This window comes from Bos indicus x Bos taurus, chromosome 4 (assembly GCF_003369695.1).
Source record: "Bos indicus x Bos taurus breed Angus x Brahman F1 hybrid chromosome 4, Bos_hybrid_MaternalHap_v2.0, whole genome shotgun sequence".
Lineage (NCBI taxonomy): Eukaryota > Metazoa > Chordata > Mammalia > Artiodactyla > Bovidae > Bos > Bos indicus x Bos taurus.
This window is the reverse complement of record NC_040079.1, coordinates 37,437,467-37,463,838: the sequence shown is the minus strand read 5'-3', so window position 1 is coordinate 37,463,838 and position 26,372 is coordinate 37,437,467. Positions and strand designations below refer to the sequence as shown.

At 41.6% G+C, this 26,372-nt stretch overlaps 1 protein-coding gene across 1 annotated transcript in view; it reads left to right on the top strand.

Annotated features, from left to right (window-relative positions):
- Positions 1-423: 423 nt before the first annotated feature.
- Positions 424-26,372, top strand: part of AMPH (amphiphysin) — a 212,888-nt gene continuing 186,939 nt past the window's right edge. Inside the window, exon 1 of the mRNA XM_027539161.1 lies at positions 424-760. Coding sequence (XP_027394962.1) covers positions 692-760 — 69 coding nt within the window. The 5' untranslated portion in view covers positions 424-691. The remainder of the gene's footprint in view (positions 761-26,372) is intronic.

Below are 26,372 nucleotides of genomic sequence, written 5' to 3'. Positions count from 1 at the left end.
TAGTTGGACCTTCCTGCAGAGACTTCAAGAGCTCGGGGTACATCTAGGATAAGTTTATCCCTATTAAGCTTACTCTTGCTAAGTGTACTAAGGATGGTGAATTCCTGTTAAGGTTGCCAGAGGCGAGAGTGTGTTCCTGAACACACAGATAATCCAGGGGTGCGCCTTCTGCCCTGGGTGGTCCAGTTGGTCCTTCTGGGAGACCAGCCCAATCCCCTCCATCCCAGAGTTGCTCCAGTTCCACATTCCTGGGGTTCTCCTATCTCCAACCCTTTTTTCCTTCTTTCTTTCTTTCTTTTTTTTTTTGCTGGAGAGAATTGGGGCCCCCCTCATCCTCCCCTACCACGAACTCCTCCTTAAAAGAACCCGGGAGCTGCTGAGGGCCTTGGGGTCGCTGCAGGCTTCCTTTCCTTTCTGCACCAGACCTCCTCTTCCATCACTGTGGGCACTCTCTGGGCTTTTTGACTCTCTTTCGCTCGCCACCCCGCCCCGGGTCACAGCCAGGGCCAGCGCGTCCCGCCTCCGCTCTGTCGCTTTAAGCGGGTCCCCGCCGGCGCGCCCCTCCCTCACCCCTCCTGGCGCTCGGCGGCTCTTCGCCGCCTCTCCCGCTCCTCCTGCTCCTCCTCCTCATCGTCTCCCGCTCCTCCTCGCCGCCCGCTCCGCTCCTCGCAGCCTCCGCGCACCCGCAGCCATGGCCGACATCAAGACGGGCATCTTCGCCAAGAACGTCCAGAAGCGACTCAACCGCGCGCAAGAAAAGGTCAGAAGCGCGCGGCGGGCCGGGTTGGCGGGGACGCGGGCAGGCAGGGCCGCGTTGGCCGGGGGAGCGCAGGAGGCCGTGCCGGGGCCGGGGTCGCGGGGACGCCCTGCCCTCCGCCGCAGCCACTGCAGCAAGGCGGCACCCGGCAGTCGCGGGCGCGCAGACCCGGTCCCCGAAGGCGCGGTGTGGGCCCGGGTCTCCCGGCTCCCTCTCCCCCTGCGCGGCTGGGCGGGCGCCGGGCAAGAGCTGAGGCAGGTGCGGCGGGTCGCCCACGGCTCCCGGAGCGGAGCGCATCTCCCTCCCGGCGCCAGCTCCCCGCGCTCCCGCAGGCGGCTTTCGGGTCCCGGCGGGAGCTTGCGGCGCTGTCGTTCCTCCGGCGGGATTTCTGGCTACTTGGGTGCAGCAGGCACGAGCGATTTCGCACAGAAGCTACACCTCTCAAATCTGTTTGGATCAAGAGGGCTGACCGCTCAAACCCAACCGCTTTAATACAGTGCAGTGAAGTGAACCCTGAAGTTCAAAACCGAGATCTAGATACATAACTTCTTTCTCTTTCTTTGCTTTTTATTTCTTTTTCTGAGGGGTCTCTGTTACACGTGTATCCCTTTTAACGCCAGTGCCCTTCTCTGGAAGGTCAACGATAAATATGACCTGAACCTAACAATTCTCTGCACATTTATGCATAGAGGAGGGCGTTTTACTGCATTAAAAAAAAAAAAGCCCATGTTGCAAAAAAAAAAAAAAAAAAAAAAGAAGTCCAGTTGGGTTCCCTGATGTGTTTCACAAGCCCCTCAAGATTGGTCACAGTCAATTATTTTTCTCTCCGAGAGATGGGTACAAATGAATGGCAGGTCCACGTCAAGCCCAGCCAGCGCCCAACAGTTGGGGAGATACTGTTCCCTTGCACTGGGCTTGCCTGGCTTGCCTTGCCTACTGCTTGTCATCAAGACCTTGCCAGCACTGAGGTCTTCATTTGTGTCCCTTGCAGAGGACATTCATATTGTATGTTAAGCACTGTGCTTGAAATTGACACCAACTAATAAGCCCCGTCGTTTGTGTCCGTTGAACTGTGTTCTCTTTCACGTGGAAGTATTTTCTGTCCCTGGGATTCTGGGTGTTTAGCGGTTTCCTGTTTTACTGGAAGTCAGATTTGCCGCGTTGCTCACTGTGGCAGTGAATTTCCCTCTGCAGACCCTGACTTAGACTGCCCTCCAATTCCCACTCTAGGCCAGGAACTGAGCGGAAGGAGGGCACTGATCCCTTTGCCTCTCTGTGTTCCCAGAGGCTTGGTGGCTGCCTTCAGTCCCTCCCTTCACACATCTAGGCTCTCAATGCAGTAAGAGGATTGTATTTCTTTTAATATCTACCCAAGCTTATCCTGAACCAACAGTGATCCTCCTGCCACTCCTTTAGCTGCTGAATTAGCAAGGCTTCCTGCCTGCTTCCAGTCCCTGGCTACTTGTCCAGAATGTAGCCAGAATCTGCCGGGAACCTGGTTAGGTTTTGTCATCATTTTTCCATACTTCATTTTATCCACTAGTAGATATTCCACCCCACCCTCTCCCTCCTTCCAAGTAATTACTTGAATTTTGGGTCTGAAGCTTTTCATTGAATCTACTTTCCATCTGTGAAGGAATTTAGTGATACAGTCTGCCTTTTGACATATTAAATTATTTCTTAATCTAGGTCACCAGCTGTTAATATGCCAGAAATAACTGAAAAGAAAATGTAATCTGACTTAGCATGCAAGCCCTTATGAATTGTTGAAAACTCACTGTTGCATTACTAAGGTCAAGTGTGTGTTATGATTGCAGTTGTGGCTGGTAGTTGATCACAGTGGTCTAGGGAAGCTTTGAGCAGGGCTTCAAGCGTCCTGCTGGGGAAAGCTGCTGATGAAAAGTGCCTGTTGTACCTAGTTTAGAAGATTAAGACACCAAGAAGCTGAGAGAGTGGGTTCTGGCCCTGGGTAAGTTCTGCCCCTCCTATTGAGCCTGTTCAGTGTATGGGAAAAAGAGCATGTAGAAATCCAGGTAAGGCAGTCCAGCCAAGCCCAAACAGTAGCCCCTGGACAATGGAAAACGAAGTGTGCTGCTGTTGATGGGTTCAGTAGACATCTCCTCCAGTGGTGCCTTCTTTTTGCATCTTCAGTCTCCTGCTCTTCTCCAGATGCTCTGTTGTAGTAACTATGTGCCACGTATGTTCTTGAGACGCTTTGTTCCTGGTTTTTACCATAAATTTTCTCAAAAGAGAGTCTACTCTCTCACTTTCTCATCATTTTTGATCCACCTAACAGCTTGCATGCATTTTTCCTCCAAATGCATGACAAACTACTCTTTCAGGTAACTTATGGCTTTCTATGAATTTAATATAGATTTTTAAATTGAAAGCCTGTAAAGTTTCTTTGGAGGAAAAAAAAAAGTGAAATACACATATAAGGGGGAAAAAAAAACCCACCAACAAATTAGAACACTCATAAATTCTACCACCCAGAGACTCACAATCATTTGATGTGTGACCCAGTAGATATTTTCCTCTTGTATATGTATGTATTTATACAACTAAAACAGATCCATCCTATATGATTTTGTAATCTGTTTATTTCATTTAATAATCATGAACATTCTTCAATAGATGTACATATTTTCCATCATGATTTTAAGTGACTGAACAGTATTGGAATGTATGCATTTTAGTGACTCCCCTATTTTTGGACATTCAATTTCCATTGTTTCTGAATATAAATGTGAGTAAGTGAGAAAACTTATAGGGGAAATGTTGGTACACATTCAAGTATCTCCTTAAATAAATTCCTAGAAGAATTATTCTGTTAAAGTTATGCTTATTTTTTATCATAGTTAGATTGCCTTTCAGAAAGGTTGAATCAATTTACATTCTCACCAGCAATCTGTGAGACTTTGCGAATAGCAGATACTAAAATTTAAAACATTCTTCAGATACATAATTGGAAAAAACTCTTGCTATTCTTTTTCTTGGTTTTATTTTTTAAAGGTCTAACATTTTTTGCATTGGTTTTTTTAATCTGTGAATTTTGTCTGTATAGTTTTGCCCATTTTGTATAGTATCTCCATCTTGTTATTTGTAAGGGCAGAAACTTTATCAATTCTTCCTTTTCTATTTATTTTTTAACTTTTGAGCATTTTTTTTCTGCTGTGGAGCATATTTATGTTTGTATTATGTTTATTTATTTATTTTGTATTTGCTTAAATCTATCAATTGATTTTGTGTGGTTTCCTCTTTTGGATGTTGAATTACTTAGGATCCTGCCACTTGTAAATGTGAGAAAACTCAGTTCAAACTGGCTTAAGGAAAAAAAAGAATTTAATTACTAAAAATAAAAATATGGTTCTTGCACATATAAATTTCATTTCAGTTCAGTTCAGTCACTCAGTCGTGTCCGACTCTTTGCGACCCCATGAATTGCAGCATGCCAGGCCTCCTTGTCCATCACCAACTCCAGGAGTTCACTCAGACTCACGTCCATCGAGTCAGTGATGCCATCCAGCCATCTCATCCTCTGTCGTTCCCTTTTCCTCCTGCCCCCAATCCCTCCCAGCATCAGAGTCTTTTCCAATGAGACAACTCTTCGCATGAGGTGGCCAAAGTACTGGAGTTTCAGCTTTAGCATCATTCCTTCCAAAGAAATCCCAGGGCTGATCTCCTTCAGAATGGACTGGTTGGATCTCCTTGCAGTCCAAGGGACTCTCAGGAGTCTTCTCCAACACCATAGTTCAAAAGCATCAATTCTTCGGCCCTCAGCTTTCTTCACAGTCCAACTCTCACATCCATACCTGACCACAGGAAAAACCATAGCCTTGACTAGACGGACCTTTTTTGGCAAAGTAATGTCTCTGCTTTTGAATATGCTATGTAGGTTGGTCATTACTTTTCTTCCAAGGAGTAAGCGTCTTTTAATTTCATGGCTGCAGTCACCATCCACAGTGATTTAATGAGTACAAATACAATATGTACTTTTATTAAACTATGAACATAAATATATTCTTATATATGTATATTTAAAAATATATGTACATGTTTCTGTTATATATGTTAACTCATTTAATTCTGTGCAGTTAGGTACTATTATTATCCCTGTTTTATAGATGAGGAAGAGATTAAGTTACATGCCCAAGGTCACACAGTGTGCAGTAAAGCTGAAGTTTGAACCCAAGCAGTCCATTGCTTCTTGATTACATGGTACTGCCTCTTATAATTAGGAAAGGGGCAGGGGTGGACACATATCAGGCCTGCATGGAAGCAGGGATTCAACCACAAACATCAGGGCTCAGGTGTTTTCTCCCTACCTCTCATCTCTACAGCCATCTTGTCAGTCCCATTCTTGGGCAGGTTCTTCTCTTTTGGTGGCAAGATGGCGGCCAGCAGCTCTAGGCAAGAGCATGTCACTATTTATGGATAACTCAGGATAGCCCTAACCAGCCCAAATTGGGGCTTGTTTCTCACCCTGGAAGAAAGAAATCTCTGGCCAAGGGCCAGGGCCATGAGTTGGATTGGGCCTTAGTCACAGGCTTCTATGGAAGCTGGGATGAAGAAATGTCCCTTAGACCATATGCGGTGCTCGTGGAGGAGGGAGAATCAGAGGACAGAAAAGGGAATGGGTGCTGGGCTGGCAAAATAGAAGGTGTCCACTGAAGTGTAATTAAAAAGCTTCCCTGACCCATGTTTGTGTAAATAATCACATAGTTAGTAATTTGTAATTTAATATTCATTTAAAAATTTCCTATCAAATTAATACATCCACAGTTTAAAAAATAAAATATTAGTAAATGGCTTATTATGAAAAATATCAGTCCCCGTCTCTTCTCTCTTCTACCACCAATCTTGTTTCCCCAGAGGCAGCTCTTATTAATCACAGTGCCTCTCAAATTATGCTTAAAACTACTTCTGAATCTATCCTTTCATATTTGGTGAAATAGGTAAAGATTTAGCTCTCATACATTCTTCTCTCTACTTCCATATCCCCTAATAATATAGCAAAAATAGTTGATTGCTGAAGATTATATTTTTCCAATGGTAAAGTATGGAAAAGAATAGATATGTGTACATGTATAACTGAATCACTTGATCGTACAGCTGAAACTAACACAACATTCTTTTTTTTTTTTTCAGTTTCTTTTTTTGTTGTTGTTTTTTTTTAATTTTTTTTTATTTTTAAACTTTACAGCATTCTTAATCAACAGTACTCCAATGTAAAATGAAAAAGCTTTAAAAAGCCTACTTGATAAGATCAAAAGAAAGTATAGTGTTTGTTGACTATAATACACACATCTTAACTATTCAGCCTTCATGGATTTTTGTGTATATGGATCTCTGTATAGCTATCAGGCAAAACATTTCTATCATACCAGATAACTCTCAACTTTGTCTTTTTTTTATGTTCATACATTTTAAATTCCTTTACCATCGTTTTCCTTATGAACACCTTTTATTGTACATATTGGTTATTTTGATATCTTCTTTTGCAAAGTGTCTGTTCAAGTCTGTGTTTTATTTGGGTTGCTTGTTGTTTCCTTATTGACTTGTAGAAGTTCTTTATATATTTAGTATATGAGTCCTTTCTCAGATAGACATTCTGTGAATGTATTCTCCCAGGAAGTGGCTTGTGTTTTTACTTTCTTAATGGTGACCTTTGATGAAAGGAAGTTTAAAATTTTTATGAAGCCTTATCAGAAGATTAGGTTTTTCATGTAGTTTTTTGTTTTCCTAGAGTTAATCATAGCCTTATTTCTGTTTGCTTATTTCTCTATGAGCTATATAGAATTGTTTGTTCTTGCTTCATCAGATCTGTTAAATGCCTACCAATATCGTATCAAAGGTCCATATAGTCAAAGCTATGGTTTTCCAGTAATCACGTATGGATGTGAGAGTTGGACCATAAAGAAGCCTGAGCGCCGAAAAATTGATGCTTTTGAACTGTGATGTTGGAGAAGACTCTTGAGAGTACCTTGGACAGTAAGGAGATCAAACCAGTCAATCCTAAAGAAAGTCAATCCTGAATATTCACTGGAAGGACTGATGCTGAAACTGAAGTTCCAATACTTTGGCCACCTGATGGGAAAGAGCCAACTCATTGGAAAAGACCCTGATGCTGGGAAAGATTGAAGGGAGGAGGAGAAGGGGACAACAGAGGATAAGATGGTTGGATGGCATCACTGACCCAATGGACATGAGTTTGAGCAAGCTCCGGGAGATGGTGAAGGACAGGGAAGCCTGTGGTGCTGCAGTCCATGGGGTTGCAAAAAGTCAGACATGACTGAGTGACTGAACAACAACAACAATTATTATCAAGGGTTCAATAAAATCATATAATGCAATTATGTTCTCCTACTGGAGGACCCCCTCCCCCAAATTCCCTCAATTTGTCGTCTCTGCCCTTTTACTGTAAGCTGGGCTGATTTTTTTCTAAGCCTGCTATGCAGCTGTCATCCTGGGTCTTTCCTCGCCAATGCTGGGGTTGAGGAAGGGACTTGAAGGCCCATTTATTCTATAATCCCAGGCTTTCAAACTGTTCCCCATTGTCAGTGTTGTGCTTTATCCTCACTTTTTGCAGTTCTTGGTGGATCCAGGTTCTAAGCTGGAATGTGTTTGTGACTAGTGAGAATTGGCTGCTTTTTCATGGGTTGCTTAAACAGGCACTTCTAGAAAGTAGTTGTCTCTATTCAGCTGAGTTGTTTCCATTCTTCTGTCTACTTTTTTGCTTCTGTAAAATTTATTGAGCTCTCTCATCCACTAGTAATGCCTCTCCTCTTTTTATCCATGTATGTTCATACCTTTTTTTATTCCTTTGTTGTCATTTTTTTTGCAAGGGTCTTGGGAGGAAACAGATGTAAATAATACAGTCAGTCGGCCTGTTTTTTCAGAGGCCTTTTTTACTTAAGTATTTAATCCCTCTGGGATTTTTTTGTCCATCTTTATTCATTTGTGAAATCCAGTGACATTTATTTGGTCTTAACCCTCCTTGACCTCTATGCAATATTTAAGTCAGTGGTGCAGTTCAAACAATGGCACCCCACTCCAGTACTCTTGCCTGGAAAATCCACGGACGGAGGAGCCTCATAGGCTGTAGTCCATGGGGTCGCTAAGAGTCGGACGCGACTGAGCGACTTCACTTTCACTTTTTACTTTCATGCATCGGAGAAGGAAATGGCAGCCCGCTCCACTGTTCTTGCCTGGAGAATCCCAGGGACAGGGAAGCCTGGTGGGCTGCCATCTATGGGGTCGCACAGAGTTGGACATGACTGAAGCGACTTAGCAGCAGCAGCAGCAGTTCAAACATTTTGTAAGATTAAAACTGTGACTTCCCAGATGGCACTAGTGGTAAAGAACCTGCCTGCTAATTCAGGAAATGAGATGTGGGTTCAGTCCCTGGATCGGGAAGATCCCCTGGAGGAGGAAATGGCAACCCACTCCAGTGTTTTTGCCTGGAGGATCCCCATGGACCGAGGACCTTGGCAGGCAACAGACAGTCCGTAGGGTTCAAAAGAGTCTGACCTGACTGAAGTGACTGAGCATGCATTCAAACATATTTTTTAATGTGACTGTAGTGAGGAGGGAGGCTTTTGGCATGTTATAATACTAGCCTCTTTCAGTATTAGATTTTAGTATTAATAAGAGTGAAAGTAAAGTGAAAGTTGCTCAGTCCATGGAATTAGAGTCCATGGAATTATCCAGGCCAGAATACTGGAGTGGGTAGCCCGTCCCTTCTCCAGGGGATCTTCCCAACCCAATGAGCGAACCCAGGTCTCCCGCATTGCAGGCAGATTCTTTACCAGCTGAGCCACAGAGGCTTCCCTCCAGTGTTCCCAAGAATACTGGAGTGGGTCAGATCAGATCAGATCAGATCAGGTCAGTCGCTCAGTCGTGTCCGACTCTTTGCGACCCCATGAATTGCAGCACGCCAGGCCTCCCTGTCCATCACCAACTCCCGGAGTTCACTCAGACTCACGTCCATCGAGTCAGTGATGCCATCCAGCCATCTCATCCTCTGTCGTCCCCTTCTCCTCCTGCCCCCAATCTCTCCCAGCATCAGAGTCTTTTCCAATGGGTCAACTCTTCACATGAAACTCCAAAGTACTGGAGTTTCAGCTTTAGCATCATTCCCTCCAAAGAAATCCCAGGGCTGATCTCCTTCAGAATGGACTGGTTGGATCTCCTTGCAGTCCAAGGGACTCTCAAGAGTCTTTTCCAACACCACAGTTCAAAAGCATCAATTCTTCGGTGCTCAGCCTTCTTCACAGTCCAACTCTCACATCCATACATGACCACAGGAAAAACCATAGCCTTGACTAGACGAACCTTTGTTGGCAAAGTAATGTCTCTGCTTTTGAATATGCTATCTAGGTTGGTCATAACTTTCCTTCCAAGGAGTAAGCGTCTTTTAATTTCATGGCTGCAGTCACCATCTGCAGTGATTTTGGAGCCCAGAAAAATAAAGTCTGACGCTGTTTCCCCATCTATTTCCCATGAAGTGATGGGACCGGATGCCATGATCTTCGTTTTCTGAATGTTGAGCTTTAAGCCAACTTTTTCACTCTCCTCTTTCACTTTCATCAACAGGCTTTTGAGTTCCTCTTCACTTTCTGCCGTAAGGGTGGTGTCATCTGCATATCTGAGGTTATTAATATTTCTCCCGGAAATCTTGATTCCAGCTTGTGTTTCTTCCAGTCCAGCGTTTCTCATGATGTACTCTGCATAGAAGTTAAATAAACAGGGTGACAATATACAGCCTTGACGAACTCCTTTTCCTATTTGGAACCAGTCTGTTGTTCCATGTCCAGTTCTAACTGTTGCTTCCTGACCTGCATACAAATTTCTTAAGAGGCAGGTCAGGTGGTCTGGTATTCCCATCTCTTTCAGAATTTTCCACAGTTTATTGTGATCCACACAGTCAAAGGCTTTGGCATAGTCAATAAAGCAGGAATAGATGCTTTTCTGGAACTCTCTTGCTTTTTCCATGATCCAGCAGATGTTGGCAATTTGATCTCTGGTTCCTCTGCCTTTTCTAAAACCAGCTTGAACATCAGGAATTTCATGGTTCACATATTGCTGAAGCCTGGCTTGGAGAATTTTGAGTATTACTTTACTAGCGTGTGAGATGAGTGCAATTGTGCAGTAGTTTGAGCATTCTTTGGCATTGCCTTTCTTTGGGATTGGAATGAAAACTGACCTTTTCCAGTCCTGTGGCCACTGCTGAGTTTTCCAAATTTGCTGGCATATTGAGTGCAACACTTTCACAGCATCATCTTTCAGGATTTGGAACAGCTCAACTGGAATTCCATCACCTCCACTAGCTTTGTTCCTAGTGATGCTTTCTAAGGCCCACTTGACTTCACATTCCAGGATGTCTGGCTCTAGATGAGTGATCACACCATCGTGATTATCTGGGTCATGAAGATCTTTTTTGTACAGTTCTTCTGTCTGGAGTGGGTAGCCTATCCCTTCTCCAGTGGATCTTCCTGACCCAGAAATGGAACAAGGGTTACTTGCATCGCAGGTGACCAACTGAGCTATGAGGGAAGCCCAGTAAGAGAGTTACATTATATAAACTCTAAGGACATGTACTGTTCCATAGTCTTTGTGCTAGTTTATCTGCCGAGAGTGATTGTTATATAATAGTCTTAGGTGCAGTTTTTTTCATGCATTGTATCTTCCCAAGTAAATTGTAGATGCTTGAGGGGAAGGGCCAAATGTGTTGTGAATTGTATGTATGCAGCGATGATGTATTATTTGACATTGTGTTTTCTTGCTAATTTACTTTCCACCTCTGCAAACACATTGCCTGAAAGCATCCACCTACATTATTCTTTCTTTGACTTTTGTGGAATTATGATAAAGTTTTCACTGTATATCACTGCCATTTGAACTGTCATTTTGTGAAGATAGTATATAAAATAAAATTAAGAGTTCCAAAGATCGATGGAACTCCATAAATATTAGGTTTTGTTGTTGTTCAGTCGTTAAGTAATGTCTGATTCTTTGCCACCCATGGATTGTAGCACACCAGGCTCCCTTATTCCTCACTTTCTCCTGAAGTTTGCTCAGATTCATGTTGATTGAGTTGGTGATACTGTCTACCCATCGCGTTCTCTGATGCCCTGTTCTCCTTTAATCTTTCCAAACATCAGGGTCTTTTCCAATGAGTTGGATCTTCACATCAGGTGGCTAAAGTATTGGAGCTTCAGCATCAGTCCTTCCAATGAATATTCAGAGTTGCTTTCCTCTACATTGAACTGTGCTAAATTCTTAGTTTTATAGGTCAAACAGATATTGGTAGAATCCTGTGGTTCAGCCCAATGTTGATTGTATGATATGGCAAGAAAGCAATGTAGTCTCCTTGCATGCCAAATTATGTGACTTTGTGGGTTTTTTTTTTTTTTTTTAATGTTGCTTTCCGGATGCCCACATTTAGGTTTGTTCTCAAAAGGAGACCTATAAATGGTGCTTGCGTGTGCCTGTACTGGTGAGCACGTGTCTGTGTTTATTTTATTTATGCAGATTGAATGGGAGAAGAAATACCTTGCTCTGATAAGGAGAATTTACCTGGGACCAGAGCCTTGTCTGTGGAAGAGTAGCTTATATGACCATGTTTACATTTGAGGACTCTTTAGAGACTGAGTCTCCATGGCATTTACAGGGTTTCCCCTTTTAAGATCGTCTGAAGACTTTGTTGCCCAGTTCTACATTGTACGACATATACCTTTGCTTCTACTAAGATAATTTTCTCTGGCTATATTATAAACTGACAGAATGGCAAAACCAATACAATATTGTAAAGTAATTAGCCTCCAAATAAAATAAATAAATTTATATTTTATAATATCATATATGAAATGAGTCGCCAGTCCAGGTTCGATGCACGAAACTGGATGCTTGGGGCTGGTGCACTGGGACGACCCAGAGGGATGGTATGGGGAGGGAGGAGGGAGGAGGGTTCAGGATGGGGAACACGTGTATGCCTGTGGTAGATTCATTTCGATATATGGCAGAACCAATACAATATTGTAAAGTTTAAAAATAAAATAAAATTTAAAAAAATAAATAAAAAAATAAAATAAAAGTCTGTAAAAAGAAATAATAATTTTGAGGGCATTCTTGAGAGTAAGGTTTCCTTCTTCACTTTTTTTTTTTACACATAAGCATGCTTATATGCATCATCTTTCTTTCCCCAGGAACGAATACGATAGGAATCAGAACTGTAGGGACTGATATTTTAACTTTATACAAAGTTATTATTATCCTTTGCAACATAGCATATTGTGTGTGTTTTCCATAAATCGTACTTTAAAAGTCAGCTTGTTTATGAACCAATACAACTTAAAATATCTGAAATAGTTGTATAAATAATATGGTCCACTTTACTTGGAATATAAAATTAGGTCCCATTTTAAAAAATACTCAAATGATTTTTTAAAAATACATAAGTTAAATGTTCCAGTGTATCATGAAGATACACCTACTCCTCCCTGGGTTGTCTGTCTTATAAGTTCGGAAATCCTATGGGGAGTTTCCCTTCCCTAAAGAAGTCTGATTTTTACTATGGCCATATGGTAACGGAGTCAGCTTTCAGATGGCAGTCCTGTCCCCCGGGATCAGGAACCCAGTGGCATTCCCCTTCACTACCCCGATGGTTCTCACAGAGAGGGCAGGGCCAGGAAGCCCTTTTCTGCAGGGTTATACTCAACTAGACCACTCTGTGTCACAGCAGCCCTAAACTCCCAGTGTGTGAGCTCTTTATCAGTGGGTTTATCATTGCCAAATATACTTGCATATGTACCCACAGATTCTCACTCCAAGATTTCCCATCATGCCATGGTTCCTAAGTTAGGAAACGACATCAGCAAACACTAGTCATCCAATTCATTCATGCCAGTCCGCATTCTTCTGTTTTTGATAACATGCTCATAGGGACATACCAAATTGATTTTAAGCCTGCAGTTTGAGAATACTACCCTAGCGGAGCCTCAGCGTCCTTTCCTGTAAACTACTTTTGGGTCACGAGTCCATTCAAAGATGTATGTGTGTGTCTGTGTGTGTGTGTGTGAGAGAGAGAGAGAGAGAGAGAAAGAGATTGTTTTAAAAAAATATTGTGAAGTACTTTGTGAGCGAATGAGTTGAGAAGGCAAAGAGTATTTTTAAAAAGGATATGTTCTGACTTTTTAAGTCTAGAAATTTCCACTTGACTCTTCAAATATACTTTTTTTCCATTTTTATAGCCCTTTAAATTAGGGGCCATCTGAATAGAATACCTGAAGAAATATGTAAGCCTGTGGGCTTTAGTGATTCAGTGATGGGATAAGGGATAAAAAGATTTCTTGTGTTACAGATAGAATTTTCCAGATAAATGGCTAATGTTTATATAATGGAACTGCCGTCATCACAGAGTTTGAGGAATTCACCTATGAAAGTATATATAGTAAGACTACACACAGCATTGTGTAAAATTAACACAAAAGTAATCACGATTTCCTGGGAACACATCCACAGGTCAACTTTGCATATAGTAATGCTGAAACTTCATTCTTATTGATTCAAAATCTAAATTTAAGTGTAGTATGTTATATTTCCTGAATATATACTGAGTGAATCTTTAGAGGAATAATGTTGGGTAAAGCCACGAATAAGATCTTAGTTTTAAAATATTTGCTATGCATAGTATATTAATTTTGATTACTCTGAAATTATTTAGAACAGATGTACAAAAATAAAAAAGCCACAATTTTGGTCTTTTTCATCTTATTCTCATATAGTTATTTATTCGACAGTTTAGTTCAGAAGTGGGAAGAACCTGAAAAAATGTATATACATATATATATATACATATGGGGTGTTCCAGGTGGTGCTAGTGGTGGTAAGGAACCCACCTGCCAATGCAGGAGACATAAGATATGCAGATTCCATCCCTGGGTAGGGAAGATCTGCTGGAGAAGGGTATAACAACCCACTCCAGTATTCTTGCCTGGAGAATCCCATGGAAAGAGGAGCCCGGCAAGCTATAGTCCATAGGATACCAAAGAATTGGACAGGACTGAAGTGACTTGACATGCACCCACACACACACACATATATATATGTGTGTGTGTGTATGTATACATTTTTTTCTATCTTAAAGTGCCTATAATGACTTAATAAAATATACATGGATCTGTGAATAAATGTACTCTTCTTATGGCACCTAACACTTGTTGAGTAAAAGCATACTAGATGTACATATTCTGATAGTTATTTATTCTATTGTAAAGTCAACCTGGTAAAATTTGGTTATTCATTTAGAGTCATTTATTAAGAATCTAATGCCCAAAAGGCACTTGCTAGTAATATAGCATTATAATATAGCATTCAACAAAGACATCTTGGTTGAAGACCAAGCAGGAGCTGGTAGAGAGATAAACCTTTGAACTTAAAAGTAACTACATAGTAATTAATGAAAAATAATAATTAAAAATTCTATGAAAAGAGAAAGAAATTTTAAAAAATGTAACTAGGGAGTTGGAGTGAGAGGGTTGGACATGCTTACCTGAAGAAGGTAGATATTAAGCTAAGGTTCTAAGGACGAGTTGCAGCTATCCAGACAAGGGGAGTAAGATAATGGTGTGGGAATTATAGTAGTCAATGAGCATTCCAGACATCAGACTCTTTGTCCTTATTCACAATAGATAAGATAAAAATAAGAGCTATAGAAAATAGTGTCAGAATTGACTGTTGGCATTGGCCTTATCAGTGATCTCTTCTACCATTTGCATATTTATCAAAGTGGAGAAGTGGATCCTAATTGGGATAGTCTTTTTGTAGCTGCAGTCTCTCTTTTGTGTGATCAGATTTTTACTCTCACATGTTAAAGGGTCTTTCTGGGGCAAAGTTCCCCCTTGATAGAGAGGCAGGATGCTGGTTTCAGACATGAATTATCTGTCATACAAAGATCCCTTTGTACAATTGCAGTAGACACAAGCGCAATCTGTTTTTATGGATATGTAACTAAAGAGCCTCTTGATGATGGTGAAAGAGGAGAGTGAAAAAACTGACTTAAAACTCAACATTCAAAAAACAAAGATCATGGCATCTGGTCCCATCACTTCATGGCAAATAGAAGGGCAAAAAGTGGAAGCAGTGACAGATTTTATTTTCTCAGGCTCCAAAATCACTGCCGACTGTGACTGCAGCCATGAAATTAAAAGACTTGCTCCTTGGAAGAAGGAAAACTATGACAAAGCTAGACAGCATGTTAAAAAACAAAGATTTACTTTGCGTACAAAAGTCTGTATAGTCAAAGCTTTGGTTTTTCCAGTAGTCATGTACAGATGTGAGAGTTGGACCATGTAGAAGGCTGAGTGCTGAAGAACTGATGTTTTTGAATTGTGGTGCTGGAGAAGACCCTTGAGAGCTCCTTGGACAGCAAGGAGATAAAGCCAGTCAATCCTAAAGGAGATCAATCCTGCATATTCATTGGAAGGACTGAAGCTGAAACTCCAATATTTGGTCACCTGCTGTGAAGAGCTGACTCATTATAAAAGACCCTGATAGTGGGAAAGATGGAAGGCAAAAGAAGAGGGGATAGCAGAGGATGAGATGGTTAGATAGCATCACTGACTCAATGGACATGAATCTGAGCAAACTCCATGAGATAGCGAAGGACAGCCGAGCCTGGTGTGCTGCAGTTCATGGTTCATGGGGTTGCAAAGAGTTGGACATGACGTATTGACTGATAAACAGCAGGGTCTCTTATAGTTCAGTTCAGTCCCTCAGTCATGTCTTTGCAACCCCATGGACTGCAGCACACCAGGCTTCCCTGTCCATCACCAACTCCTGGAGCTTGCTCAAACTCATGTCCATAGAGTTGGTGATGCTATCCAACCATCTCATCTTCTGTCATCCCCTTCTCCTGCCTTTAATCTTTTCCAGCATCAGGGTCTTTTCCAGTGAGTCAGCCCTTCGCATCAGGTAGCCAAAGTATTGGAGTTTCAGCCTCAGCATCAGTTCTTCCAATGAATATTCAGGACTGATTTTCTGTCAGATTGACTGGTTTGATCTCCTTGCAGTCCAAGGAACTCAGAAGCCATCAGGAATTCAAAATAGAAATTAAAGTCCTTATAAAATTCTTAAATGCCACATGTTTGGAAAGATTAGTTTGTCTTGAAAAGGTTTGAATGGGCTTTCCTGATAGCTCAGTTGGTAAAGAATCCTGCAATGCAGGAGACCCTGGTTCAATTCCTGGGTCAGGAAGATCCCCTGCAGAAGGGATAGGTTACCCACGCTAGTATTCTTATGCTTCCCTTGTGGCTCAGTTGGTAAAGAATCTGCCTGCAATGCAGGAGACCTGGGTTCGCTCCCTGAGTTGGGAAGATCCCCTGGAGAAGGGAAAGGCTACCCACTCCAGTATTCTGGCCGGGAGAATTCCATGGTCTGTACAATCTATGGGGTCACAAAGAGTCAGATGTGACTGAGCGACATTCACTAAAAAGTTTGAATACACTTGGATTCCCAGCTTTTAATGAGAGAAAGAGAGAAGAGAAGAGAACCCACATGATTAATGCTGGAGGCCTTAATTATTTTGTAGGCACTGACCTGATTATATTGCAAGCTGTGGTCTTGAGTTTAGGAATCTGAGATAATTTACAGCTTGAGAAGAATCTTAAATTTGGAAGAGAATCTTCAGTTGCAGGCAGACTCTTCCCTTATCTAATAATGATTGCTAACAGTTGAGTAGCGTAGATAGCCCAAGCCATGTAAAGATATTCCATTTTGTGGTAGCACAGCCTAGAACAGTGTGATACCTTTCACATACTCTAGAATGCCTCAATATTTGAGACCTCCATACAAGAAATCCTGCCTTTTTAACCTGTGTGTTTCTACAGCAAAAAATGAACTTCCTACCTGCTCTTTGCTTAGTGGGTTCTTCTCTGAGTCTCCCAAGAAAACTGTGTCCAGATTTTTCTTCTCACCTCTGTAGGAAATGCATGTAAGCATGGGGATCACAGCATTATGAAACATGGTACATGAGAGGGCTCTCCTGGGAACTGATATTGGCCTGTGATTTCTCCTGTTAAGCCTAGAGAGTGAATCTAGAAATCCAGTACCCCAAGGTAGTGTTTTCTCAATAGTCAAGAATATTTGGGGGAGTGAGTGAGTTAAGAATGCAGATTCCTGGGCCTATTTTAAAACCTACCAGAATCTCATATTAAGACTCAAGAATATGCATTTTTAATAAGTTCTTCAGTTAATTCAAAGTCTTAGTGAATGCAGAGTACACTGCTTTAGAGAAAGGGGCTTGGTTGAGATTTTGTAGTGGGTATGAGCTTCTAGAGGATTCCCTGGTGGCTCAGACAGTAAGGCATCTACCTGCAATGCGGGAGACCCAGGTTCATTCCCTGGGTTAGGAAGATCCCTTGGGGAAGGAAATGGCAACCCACTCCAGTACTCTTGCCTAGAAAATTCCATGGATGGAGGAGTCTGGTGGGCTACAGTCCATGGGATCACAAAGAGTCGGACATGAATGAGCTTCTAGGTCCACTTCAGGGTTATAGTATAGAGAGTAAGGCTTTCTGGGACATGAATTTGGGCAAACTCCAGGAGAGTGAAGGATAAGGGAGCCTGGCATGCTGCAGTCCATGGGGTTGCAGTGAGTCGGACATGACTTAGCAACTGAATAACAACAACAAGGCTTTCTACCACCTAGTGACTCTAAATTTATCTTGAATGTTGCAGAGAGCAAAGGGTGAAAAACAGTGCCCTATGCAATGCTTAAAAATATCCTTATTCTTAAAATAGCCTACTTAGGTTTCAAAGAAATCAGTCAGTTTTGTAGAGGCCAAATCAGAGATGTTTCATCAAGGGCCAAATGTCTTCTTTATTAGGAGTGTTGTACAGCATGGAGGATTGAAGTCTGTGTAATCTGGTTCTCTAAAAGCCATTATAATTTTAGAATAAATCTGGCTAATGCATTGTTCACAAAAAGTAGAAATGTTTGTGTCAAAAAATTGCTGCATATTTTTGGTAGGTGATAGAGAGAGAAGGCAATGGCACCCCACTCCAGTACTCTTGCCTGGAAAATCCCATGGGTGGAGGAGCCTCGTGGGCTGCAGTCCATGGGGTCGCTAAGAGTTGGACACGACTGAGCAACTTCACTTTCACTTCTCACTTTCATGCATTGGAGAAGGAAATGGCAACCCACTCCAGTGTTCTTGCCTGGAGAATCCCAGGGACAGGGGAGCCTGGTGGGCTCTATGGGGTGGTGGACCGTCTATGGGGTTGCACAGAGTGGGACACGACTGAAGCGACTTAGCAGTAGCAGCAGCAGAGATAGATGGGAAAATTTGAGAAATTTATTTATAATTACATTGATTTTGTGTGTTTTATTATGTAGTGAATAGTAATGAGATTGCTTAATATGGCTCATAGGGAGTGTCATCAAAACTCAGAGGATAGTTTTGGTCTCTAGTTGAAGAAGCCCTATTGATAGGAACTAGATTATCATATTCTACGTTTAATTTTTTAAAAAGTATTTTGTTAAGAACTTGTGTCTGTGTTCTTTTTTAAAAAATTAATTAATTTATTTTAATTGGAGGCTAGTTATTTTACAATATTGTGGTGGTTTTTGCCATACATTGACATGAATCAGCCCCAGGTGTACATGTGTCCCCCATCCCAAACCCCTCTCCCACCTCGCTCCCCATCCCATCCCTCTGGGTTGTCCCAGTGCACCGGCTTTGAGTGCCCTGTTTCATGCATTGAACTTGGACTGGTCATCTATTTCACATATAGTAATATACATGTTTCAATGCTATTCTCTCAAATCATCCCACCCTCGCCTTCTTCTACAGAGTGCAAAAGTCTGTTCTTTATATCTGTGTCTCTTTTCCTGTCTCCTGTATGGGGTCATCATTACCTTCTTTCTAAATTCCATATATATGCATTAATATACTGTATTGGTGTTTTTCTTTCTGACTTACTTCAATACAGTATATTAGGCTCCAGTTTCATCCACCTCATTAGAACTGTTTCAAATGTGTTCTTTTTAATAGCTGAGTAATATTCCATTTGTTTATGTACCTCAACTTTCTTATCCATTTGTCTGTCAATGGACATCTATGTTGCTTCCATATCCTAGCTATTGTAAACAGTGCTGTGATGAACATTGGTTTCCTTGGTGTGTATGCCCAGCAGTGAGATGGCTGGGTTGTACTTGTGTCTATATTCTTAATGGATGTTGTTTTATAGTTTTCTTTTTTTGTGATGTTTTTTGCCTGTTTTTTTTTTTTTTGTATCTTAATAATAATGGCCTGAAATAATGAATTGAGAAGTGACCTGTCTTCTATTTTTTTGGAAGAGTTTGTGAAGTTCAATTCAGCTTAGTCGTGTCTGACCCTGGCAACCCCATGGACTGCAGCCCGCCAGGCTCCTCTGTCTATGGGGGTTCTCCAAACAAGAATACTGGAGTGGGTTGCCATGGCCTTTTCCAGGGGATGTTTTCAACCCAAGGATTGAACCTAGGTCTCCTACATTGTAGGCAGATTCTTTACTGTCTGAGCCCCCAGGTTTCTTGGAAGCACCAAAAAACCTAAAAATTAGTATGACTAGCCTTCCTGCAGTGTTCGCTTTATTGTGGAGCTGAACCCACACTACCTCTGAGGTGTGCCTGTATTGTACCAGATATTGCTAGTCCGGGAGAATATAAAAATTCAAAATCTGGAGTATACTTTCTACTGAATGGGTATCACTTTTGCACCCAGATAAGTTTGAAAATTGTAAGTTGAACTGGCCTAAGTCAGGAACCATTTGTACATACATATATCAAATCCTTATGTTGCATACCTTAAACTTACACAATGTTATATATCAATTATATCTCAATAAAACTGTAAAAAATTTGTTGGCCTTTGTTTTACAGCCTAACGTGATCTGTTCTGGAGGATGTACCATGTGCGTTTGAGAAGAATTGTAATCTGCTGTTGAGTGAAGTGATCTATAGATCCATGTGTGCTAGGACCACTGATTTATAGTGTTATTCGTATCCTCCAGTTTCTTACTGGTTTTCTGTTTAATTGTTCTATCCATTACTGAAGGTGAGGTAGTGGAGTCTTCCACTAGTATTTTTGAATTGTTTATTCTTCTCTTCAGTTTTGTCAATTGTTGCTTTATACATTTTGTTAGGTGCATAAATGTTTATATTTCTTATATTTTCTTTATGAATTGACCTTTTTGTCATTATAAAATGTCCCGCTTTGTGTCTAGTAACAATTTTTGTCTACAAGTATATCTTGTCTGCTATTAGCATAGCCACTCCAGCTCTCTCTTGGTTACTGTCTGCATGGTACAAACAGTATCTATCTTTTCCATCCTTGGGCTCTTAACTCATTTGTGTCTTTGAATCTAATTTGTGTCTCTTGTAGACAGTGTATAGCTGTTTTTTTTTTTTTAATCCATTCTTCCAATCTTTGCCTTTTAGAGTGCTTAACTTATTTACATTTAGTGTAGTTAATGACAAATTAGGATTTATGTCAGCCAATTGTATTTATTTATTTTTGTTCCTTGATTTCTCATCACTGCCTTCTTTCTGTTAAATAGACATTTTGTAGTGTGCCATTTTAATTCCCTTGTTTCTTCTACTATATTTTTTGAATTATTTTCTTAGTGGTTTGCCTGGAATTACAATTAACATCTTTTTTTTTTAAAGGGAAGAACTTAGATTTTTAAAAGAAATGTTTATTTATTTGTTTATAACTATGCTGGGTCTTCGTTGGTGCACAAAGGCTTTCTCTACTTGTGGCATACAGGGGCTAGTCTGTACTTGTGATATGTGGGCTTCTCATAGTGGGGGCTTCTCTTGGTGTGGGCTTCTCACGGTGGGGGCTTCTCACGGTGGGGCTTCTCATGATGGGGGCTTCTCCTGGTGTGGGCTTCTCATGGTGGGGGCTTCTCATGGTGGAACTTCTCATAGTGGGGGCTTCTCCTGGTGTGGGCTTCTCACGGTGGGGGCTTCTCACAGTGGAGGCTTCTCACGGTGGGGGCTTCTCACGGTGGGGGCTTCTCACGGTGGGGCTTCTCAACGGTGGGGGCTTCTCACGGTGGGGGCTTCTCACGGTGGGACTTCTCACGGTGTGGGCTTCTCTTGTTGCAGAGCATGGGTTCTAGAGGGAGCAGGTTTTAGTTGTTACGGCATGTGGGCTCAGTAGTTGCTGCTCAGGGGCTCTAGAGCTCAGGCTCCACAGTTGTGGTGCATGGGCTTAGTTGCCCCTTGGTATGTGAAATCTTCCTGGACCAGGGATTGAACCTGTGTCCTCTGCATTGGCAGGCACATTCTTAACCACTGCATCACCAGGGAAATCCTACAGTTAGCATCTTAATTTATAGCAGTGTAATTCAGATTGAAAGTGAAAGTCACTCAGTCGTGTCTGACTCTTTGTGACCCCATGGACTATACAGTCCAGGGAATTCTCCAGGCCAGAATACTGGAGTGGGTAGCCTTTACCTTCTCCAAGGGATCTTCCCAACTCAGGGATCAAACCCAGAATCTGCACTGCAGGAAGATTCTTTACCAGCTGAGCCACAAGGGAAGCCCATAATTAATTCAGATTGAAGTGAACTTAATTTCAATAGTATAGAAAACTTTGCTCTCACATGGTTCTATTTCTTCTTCCCGTTTGTGCTGTAGTTGTCAAACAAATTACTTCTGTATGTATTGTACATCCATGAGCGAAATTTATAATTATTGCTTTATTCTATTGTCTTTTAAATTGGATAGGACAAAAAGTAAGTTAAAAGCAAAAATATACTGTATTTTACATTTACATGTGCAGTTACTTCATGTTTCAAAACATATATTTCTTATGAAATGGATTATGTTTGTTAGGTAATAATTAGCTCATTTCTCGATTTTTAAAACTGAGACAAGACCACAGTAGGAGATAGCTAGTGTTAGCACATTTATTAAAGGAATTAGTCTTTAGCTTTATTGTAAATAAGTGTATACCTACAATCTGTTAGTCTGTTTAAAGAAAAGGTTTCAGACTCCTCTTAATGGTTTTATAGTTCTGTAGTTAAGAACTATTAAGTATTACTTAGGATTTAAAATATATGCAACATTTTATGCTTTTTTCCCCCTGGTTACACATAGTTTTTATCAGATTCTCAAAAAGGTCTATGACCTTAATAGCTTAAATACCAATTAGTCTATAAAGTATTAAGGATCTCTTTCGGCTCAAACATTTTCACAAAACTCCTGGAAGAGCAAGAAGGATAATGAAGTATTTAGTGGATGCTGGAACTACTTGCATCCAGGTGCCCAGTTGTGTTTTGGTTTTGGTCATGGTCCTTGCACCTTGAAGCATTGAAAACTCAGATTACCTGTGTTCCTCCAGATTAGGTCTGTTACTGTGCTTGTTTTAATATGGATGTGTGACACATGGCCTCCATGACGCCAGGCTCCTCATCATGTCTTTAAAAGAATTATTATTATTATTGAAGTATAGTTGATTTACCATATTGTGCTAGCTTCAGGTGTACAGCATAGCAATTCAGTTACACACACACAAACACACACACACACACATTCATTTTCAAATTCTTTTCCCTTATTCAGTTCAGTTCAGTTCAGTCGCTCAGTCGTGTCTGACTCTTTGCGACCCCATGAATCGCAGCATGCCAGGCCTCCCTGTCCATCACCAACTCCTGGAGTTCACTCAAACTCACGTCCATCGAGTCAGTGATGCCATCCAGCCATCTCATCCTTTGTCATCCCTTTCTCCTCCTGCCCCCAAACCTTCCCAGCATCAGAGTCTTTTCCAATGAGTCAACTCTTCGCATGAGGTGGCCAAAGTACTGGAGTTTCAGCTTTAGCATCATTCCTTCCAAAGAACCCCGAGGACTGATCTCCTTTAGAATGGACTGGTTGGATCTCCTTGCAGTCCAAGGGACTATCAAGAGTCTTCTCCAACACCACAGTTCAAAAGCATCAGTTCTTCGGTGCTCAGCTTTCTTCACAGTCCAACTCTCACATCCATACCTGACCACAGGAAAAACCATAGCCTTGACTAGACAGACCTTTGTTGGCAAAGTAATGTCTCTGCTTTTGAATATGCTATCTAGGTTGGTCATAACTTTCCTTCCAAGGAGTAGGTGTCTTTTCATTTCATGGCATTTTGTATGTAGTAGTGTGTATATGTTAACCCAAACTCCTAATTTATGTAAACAAAGCCTTATAAAAAAATAATTATTTTGATCTGTTATTTAAGGGATAATAAAATTTCTTGGGGCTTTTCTTGTGGCTCAGTGATAAAGAATCTGCCTGCCAATGCAGGAGATGTGGGCTCAATCCCTGGGTCGGGAAGATCTCCTAGGGAAGGAAATGGCAACCCACTCCAGTATTCTTGCCTGGGAAATCCGTGGACAGAGGAGCCTAGTGGGCTACAGTCTTGGGGTCACAAAGAGTTGGACACGACTAACCCACTAAACAATAATAGCAAAAGATTTCTTTATGTAGTCATTGTAGCCTAGGTTTTCCCAGTTGTCCATCCTGTAGTAACTAGAGATATGTATATCGAGGTGGCCTAGGTAAATGAAGAGGGAGTCTCTATGAGAGGTGATCAGGGAGAAATCTACATTTGTCTCCAGAGTGCATTAGATGAGTTCCTGTAGAGTCTGGGTGTTGAGCAACCTCTTTGGAGTAACATGGTAAAATTGCTGGTCCTCCTCTCATCACTAAAGATCCTGCTTCCTCAAACTGAAACAGAAAGGTACACATGTGTATGTGCAGTATCTGTGTGCATGTGTGTGTGCATGTGTATTTTTGGGACTCTTTTAGAATGAGGTATGACATGCATATATTAATTTGCAAAACTCTTAGGTGTACAGCTGGATAAAATTTTATAAATATATATGTATAATATATAATCTGGCTTACACTCAGATGAAATGAACAGGCTCCCTCAGGCTTCTTCCAAGTTAATAAATCCTCTCTTCTGGTCTCTTCCTCCTACCAGGTAGCCAGTACTCTGATTCTACCTCCCATGGGTTAGTTTCATCTGTCCTTTAAATTGTTATAAATGGAATCATAACAATATATGGGGCTTCCCTGATGGCTCAGTGGGTAAAGAATCTGTCTGCAATGCTGGAGACACAGTAGACAAAAGTTCAATCCCTGGATCAGGGATATCCCCTGGAGAAGAAAATGGCAACCCACTCCAATATTCTTGCCTGGGAAATCCCACGGACAGAGGAGCCTGGCAGGCTACGGTCCATGGGGCCTCAAGGAGTTGGATATGACTAAGAACTAATACACTGTGTGCTCTTTTGAGTCTTACTTCTTTCACTCATCACAGTACGTATGAGAGTGATCCATGTTGCTGTGTGTAGGAGTTCATTCTTTTTTATACATGAATAGTATTACCCTGTACAATCTTATTTATCCATCTTCCAGTTGATAGGCATTTGGTTCTTAGGAATACAGCTGCTATGCACATTCATTATATATGTCTTCCAGTGGACAAAACCACCAATTTCTCTTGAGTTAATACTTACGAGTAGAATTACTGATTCTTTGAGATAGGCATTATTTAGTTTTAGGAGATAGGGCCAAAGAGTTTGCCAGAGCAGTGTATCAAATTTACACTCCCATCAGCAACTGTGAGAGTGTAGAAAGCCTGTAACTTCAAATGGTGAGTTTGATGTTGCAAACTGAGTTGTATTTGTCCACTGTTGCATCCACATGCATGTGTGCATGCATGCTAAGACACATCAGTTGTGTCTGACTTTGCTATCCCACGGACTGTAGCCCATGAGGCTCCTCTGTCCATGGGATGCTTTAGGCAAGAATACTGGAGTGGGCTGCCATTTCCTCCTCCAGGGGATCTTCCCGAACACTCTGTCTTACATTATAGGTCTCCTTGATTAATGAACAGATGACTTTATCTTTATATATTTTGCCTATAATCATAGGAACATTTCTCTCAAGAACCCATCAATATATTGTGTTTTAATTAGGTGGTGGGGAAGTGGTCCATTTTTAACTCACACTGCAACTCACATATGCAGAGGAAGGTTACAGATGGTGTTGTGTAGATGGGGTGAGGGGGAGGAGGATTGTGGTGCGAACAGTCTCAAGGGGTCAGGGTTCTTTGCTGTGCTGTCTTCTTCCTCCTCTTATCTGGGAGCAGTGTCTCTGGTTCACACAGGTGCCTTTCCCTGTAGGTGTATAAGGCTCAGTAGCTTAGGATCTGAGCATATCTGGGTTCAAGCATGGTCCAATAGCATGGCGTGCTGCAATGGACTTAGCCTCACTTTGGTTTCTTCTGACCCTGTATGTGCTTCTGCCATCTGACTGGACTGATACACTGGGCTCTGGACCCCAGCACTTGCTACAAAGCCATGTGGCTACCACCTCAGCAACCCACCCCCTCTTCCAGTCTGGTGCGTTGCCTGGCCAAATTTCCAAGTGACTGTGTGTTCACCATGAGCATCAAGGCATTGCAGAATCTAAACTTCAGGCCCTTCCTTCACCTTGTTGCCTCATGCAGCTAAAGTGATGTAGCTGTGCTCAAGGTTGGCAAATAGGTCAGGCTGAGAAGGGATCTTTCTAGAGTGTTTTATGAGGTGTAAGGGTCATAGCTGCCTTTTGCTGTTGACATTATCCTTATTTCAAAGGCAGGGAGAGGAAAATTGGGATCTACTTTTCTTCAACCTTTTTTCCTCTTTTACAAGAAGGGGAAGGCTTTCCTTTTCATTCTTTGTATCTTCCTGCCACAGAGCTTGCTAGGCCATCACGGATGGAGGGGGCATCTTTATTCCAGGACAGAAATGGTATGGACCTAACAGAAGTAGAAGATATTAAGAAGAGGTGGCAAGAATACACAGAAGAACTATACAAAAAAAGATCTTCATGAACCAGATAACCATGGTGGTGTGATCACTCACCTAGAGCCAGACATCCTGGAATGTGACGTCAAGTGGGCCTTAGGAGGCATCACTATGAACAAAGCTAGTGGAGGTGATGGAATTCCAGTTGAGCTATTTCAAATCCTAAAAAATGATGCTGTGAAAGTGCTGCACTCAATATGCCAGAAAATTGGGAAAACTCAGCAGTGGCCACAGGACTGGAAAAGGTCAGTTTTCATTCCAATCCCAAAGAGAGGCAATGCCAAAGAATGCTCAAACTACCGCACAATTGTACTCATCTCACATGCTAGCAAAGTAATGCTCAAAACTCTCCAAGCCAGGCTTCAGCAATATGGGAACCATGAACTTCTAGATCTTCAAGCTGGATTTGCAAAAGACAGAGGAACCAGAGATCAAATTGCCAACATCTGTTGGGTCATCAAAAAAGCAAGAGAGTTCCAGAAAAACATCTACTTCTGCTTTATTGACTACGCCAAAGCCTTTGTAGTGTAGATCACTACACCAAAGGCTGTGTAGATCACAACAAACTGTGAAAAATTCTTCAAGAGATAGGAATATCAGACCACCTGACCTGCCTCCTGAGAAATCTGTATGCAGGTCAAGAAGCAACAGTTAGAACTGTACCTGGAACAACAGACTGGTTCTGAATTGGGAAAGGAGTACTTCAAGACTATATATTGTCACCCTGATTAGT